Genomic DNA, 4,801 nt, shown 5'->3' with positions numbered 1-4,801 from the left:
CAAAACAAGTGAAAAATCTAGTTATTCAAGGAAACCTTTTGGTTAGATGTGATACTAAGAATTACTATGTTAAAGCTTTTATTTACTTTTTTAATGTTATCATTGTGTATGTACACATTATTAATTTAAAATGATTTATCTAACTGATTCCTTTTGTTACCTGGCTAGCAGGGAAAAGGGGTCGAGGCCGGTCCTGACCTGTTACAATGAAGACTGACTTGCTATGTGGGATTACACCAGAAGCTTGCAGTGGAGTAATGGTAAGGAAATCAAGCAACCTTAAATATCTCGGCTGTATAGGAGCATATTCTGTTGCAGAAGACCTTCCTATGAAGATCATGGAATCAAATACAGGACATTGAACTAATACTTGGACTTTGATATGAATTTCTTTAACAATTTTCTCTGCAGTGCAAGTTATTAAACTAAAGCTACTCTATTTTCCAAATGTGTTCCAACAGAAATCCTTCATAACTTCTAGCATGGTATCTTAATAAAGAATAAAGTTCTTCTCTTTAAAAAATCTGCTCTAAGTAGATTTTTCCCCTGTTTTTTTAAATTAAGGATCCCAGCAGTGGTTTTCTGAAATATTCTCTTGAATTTGTGCATTTAAATTTTATTGCAGTGGTATAGATGAATGCCATTGTTGGTATCCTTAAATTTTATTTCTGCTTACCAAGGTTAATCATGATTGTCTATATCTTTTTTATAGTAATCACTTTTGAATTGTGTTCAGATATGCAGTTTCAGGTGTAATCATCAGAGCTGGTTAGTCAGGCATTCCAGATAGTGGTTCTTTTCAGAACCTTTTTTAAAGGGTTGGTTAACTACCTCAGTAGCAGAGGATTGAACTATACCCTGTCTGTACTGTACATAGAAAATCTTTGTAGATAAAAGCAAGGCTTGTTAAATGATATGAGGGTAAGATTTTAATATACCAAATGTAACATTCTTAGTTGCCTTTAGTTTCAGAGGCTTGTAAGACTTCCTCATGACCATCATAACAGGCCTTGCTTTTGTCGTATTTTGTGGCTGAAAAAGCAGCCTTGCTTCTTCAGATATTGTAGTTATTTGGATGTATAATAGTTTAGCAAGATGTTACTTTTGTAAGACATCAGATGTTCAAAAAAAGTGCATCCGAACTTGTACTAAATACTGCAGTGTCCCTTTATAAAAAGTCAGACTAAAACTGACAATTGTACAGCAAAGCCTGACATTTGGATATTTTGAAGTTTTTTCATAAATCATAGAAATTAGTATATGGCTGTAGTTTAGCTTTTTAGGTAAAAGGTATGTTTCATTAGTGCATTTCTTATTGCTGATCACTGCAAAAATGTGAATCAGCTTTCCATTTCTTATGCAGGTCATGATAACTTGTAGAATAGAGTACAATCATTTGTGCTATGTTTTTAATTTTCTAAAGCACCTTGATGACAGTGAGTGTTCAGTGGTGAAGCATCCTCTATTGAATCACCCTCAAAAATTTTTTGCCAAGTCCTAAATTGATAGCTTAAAGTCAAAAGTGAAATTATAGTTTAATTAGGACTTGGTTATAAAGAAATCCCTTTTCCCCTTCCCCAAAGGGATACTGCAGTTATATCACATACCCAATAGGCACCACGATGAAGATCAGAGCTTATTATACTTAAGGTTTTATACACACCAGTTCCCCCAGTAAATGCAAATTTAACAAAATTAGACATGTCATATGTTCAAAATGCTCATGGCAAACAATCATTTTGCATTCCTGCAAATAAAATTGTTTTATACTGTAAGCTGGAGGCGAGTGTAACTTATTTTTGTAATAAAGTTTTTATTTTTTTTATGTGTCATTAATATAAATGTGTGTTAGTATAGAAATACTCTGGTTTAAAAACTTAGAATTGCACACATTTCAGTATGTTTATTTGTACTTACATAATTTTAGAATAGTGGTTGCCAATAGCCTGTATGTTTCACATTAATTGGTTTTTTTATGTTATCTTAATAAACCATTTTAGTATGTTGTATGTCAGTTACTGGGATAGCTGGGACATAGAGTGTAATTTAAAATTTGTCAATAAGTATTCATTGGAATATATGTAAATGTGCCTTGCCGGTTATTGAAACTTACCTACAAAATGAGTATGGGGTGACAAAAATTAGTTCCTGGTGCTTAATGAAACTTTCTGCCACTGATTTTATATATTACCCCGTGCTTTTTTAAAGTACATCTCTTTCAAATCTTAGTGTAAGTTTGAGGGCTACACAAAACATTTACATTTCATTCTAACATAATGAGTATAATAGGTTGTGGAAAGTGGGTAAACTAAATGTAGCCTTCAGTAAAATTGAATCTCAGTGTAATCTTTGGTGCTGGCGTTTCCCAGTTCCAAGGAGTTAAATGATCCCATCAAAGAGGTCATTGCCATGCCTATTGGCACTTTACTGTCATACCCTTTTTTAAGGGACACTGTCAAGGTGTTTAAGTTAATTCTCAGAATTATTTGTTGGGATTTTAGGACAGGTTTGTTTGATTTAAGTAAGAACTGCATTGTCAAAGTTGAAAGATGAACATTTTTGTGAGTCCACAAATGTGTTCTTGAAACATTAAAATAAGGAGCTGTGGGTTTTCAGGACTATTTGGCATTCTTAGTTTGGGGATTTGGGAGGGAAAACGATGATACAAAGAAATTGTGAAGAATCGATGGGTAATTAAACAGTGGTGATGAAATATATACACACTCAAGTGAAATTACTTGACAGTGTTCATTTGAATAACTTTGAATTCAAGCCATTATAATTACTTTTAAAATTAAATATCATTTGCACTGTTCTGATAATGGGTGCAGTTTTTGAGCAATATAATCAGAGCTAAATATGCATGTAGTGATTAGTGATGTGAACAATTAAGTTCTGAGAAGAAATACTAACTGGTATTTTCAAACTTAAATTTCTGTAGTAAAATCAGCATCAAACTCTTTATCAATAAGAGATCAAGGAAAACAGGCAATGCATATAAACATACTTTTGAATGTTGTGTGGCCTATAAAGCAATAATGCAATTTATATGGAATGTCATGGGATATGAGAAATGGAAATGCAAAAATAACTAATCCTTTAGTAAAAATGTCAACATGTTAAAAGGGGAATGTTAACTAATGTAGGTTATTGCTATTTGTGATTTGTTTATGGGTTCTTGGCTTTGACAGCTTCAAAGAATGGACAGATGACAAGTTAAAAGTAATTTTGTATATATTGTCAAGGAATGGGTCTTAAATCCAAGAGTCAAGTCCCTTCCTTGGGGTGAAAAATGTATCCTTAAAGCATTCTGATTGTTAAACAAGAAAACTTGAGTTACCTAAACAAACAGACGCAAGATTTTGTTTCTGCAGACTACTTGGCAATCAAAAGTGATCATCAGTTTAGTTAATCAGTTTTCAGAAAGTTGCTTTGTGAGAAAATTGTGTTATATATATTTTTCCAAACATGCTTTTTGTGGAAGATTTTCAGCCATTGCAATTGAATCAGATTATTAGAAATGAAGTGGGGGTTGAGCACAAAAAGAGCGGTTGCACACTCATGATGGTGGTTGTAGCATCATGAGAAATTTATCAATTACTGCAAGTCTGATTTAAGAATATAAACATTTTCCTCATGATAAAATAGGATTTTAATAGGAATGGATTGATGGGGTGATCTCGGGTATTTACTTGTATGTATTTGGAAAGACTCAATATCAGGTTGAACACTTGCTAGATGGGCAAAATTGTCACATGCAGAACAGCTTTTTCTGACTGCTAAGCCAAAGTCACTGTTGATTAGAAACATAGCAAAAGATCACCTGTTGTGACAGAGTAAGCCATGTCTCTAAGGGGAGAGATTAAATGTAGAAGGACTCCATGCATTTAGGAGAGGGAGCTAACCCTAGAGTAAATGATTGCTCAGATTCCCAAAACTTTCAGGAATACCCACCATGATCATTTTCTCCCCCAGTGATGTATTCCATAAAATTTCTAGCTGACCATCGGACTTAAATGGTGGGTGTAAAATGAACGAATAAAACACTTAATAATACATAAAATGAACAGACTTGTGAGGATGTTTTAAAGTGTAGCATTTACTCAGTGATACCACTCAATAGGGCATGCCACTACTTTTCTTAAGATGCTTATTATAAACCAATGTTCAAAGACATTTTTAACTGTGGGCAAATTAATAGATGGACTTTTTGGTCTGTCACTTTTTTAAAAAGTACTTAAATGTAAGTTCTATTAGTACCACAGTCTGCCTTCAGTAATAAACATAAACTATTTCTCAGGACCTGAAGCATTCAGTTGGTAAAACCATCTTTTTTATGAATGGAAAACAGTATTATAACTAATGCTCTGGTCCAAGATTAGGTTTTTAATGATTTTAACAGTAGTCTGATAAACATTTAGAAGTCTGGCATTGAGAAACAAAAGCTTGTACCTGACTAGTACTTTTATTTAAAAGAAATATTAGTTCTCTTAGCTTATTTAAATTGTCTCTTACATTTATTTATCCATAGAATTTATATTTATTTCATTCCTTTCATCTCACTGAAAACAACTGTCTGCAGGCTCTTTGATTTGGATTAGATGTGTGAAGTACTGTCTTTTGCCAAAAACCTCAACTTACCTGTTCTTTTTAACGTAGTGGGTTTGTGCTTGTTTGGAGATCAGTTCAAAAACTATCTGTACTATCTGTACTGCCTCTGATGTTAAGATTTTATGTATAGCATAAGGAAGCTAGCTCTGACTATATTTTCCTAAGAATAAAGACCTATTTTTGTAGCATG

The 4,801-nt window shown here is 33.1% G+C and overlaps 1 protein-coding gene across 5 annotated transcripts in view; it reads left to right on the top strand.

The window, feature by feature from the left end:
• The window catches only part of SYNCRIP (synaptotagmin binding cytoplasmic RNA interacting protein), a 31,869-nt gene extending 27,068 nt beyond the window's left edge, over nt 1-4,801 (top strand). For 3 of the 5 annotated variants that reach the window (XM_072736768.1, XM_026007453.2, XM_072736802.1), the window contains one exon: nt 169-4,801. In XM_072736768.1, coding sequence (XP_072592869.1) covers nt 169-210 — 42 coding nt within the window. In that variant the 3' untranslated portion in view covers nt 211-4,801. The remainder of the gene's footprint in view (nt 1-168) is intronic. The other 2 variants (XM_072736782.1, XM_026007454.2) reach the window with 1 other exon arrangement.

Source organism: Vulpes vulpes, chromosome 1 (genome assembly GCF_048418805.1).
Source record: "Vulpes vulpes isolate BD-2025 chromosome 1, VulVul3, whole genome shotgun sequence".
Lineage (NCBI taxonomy): Eukaryota > Metazoa > Chordata > Mammalia > Carnivora > Canidae > Vulpes > Vulpes vulpes.
This window is presented reverse-complemented; position numbering and strand designations above follow the sequence as displayed.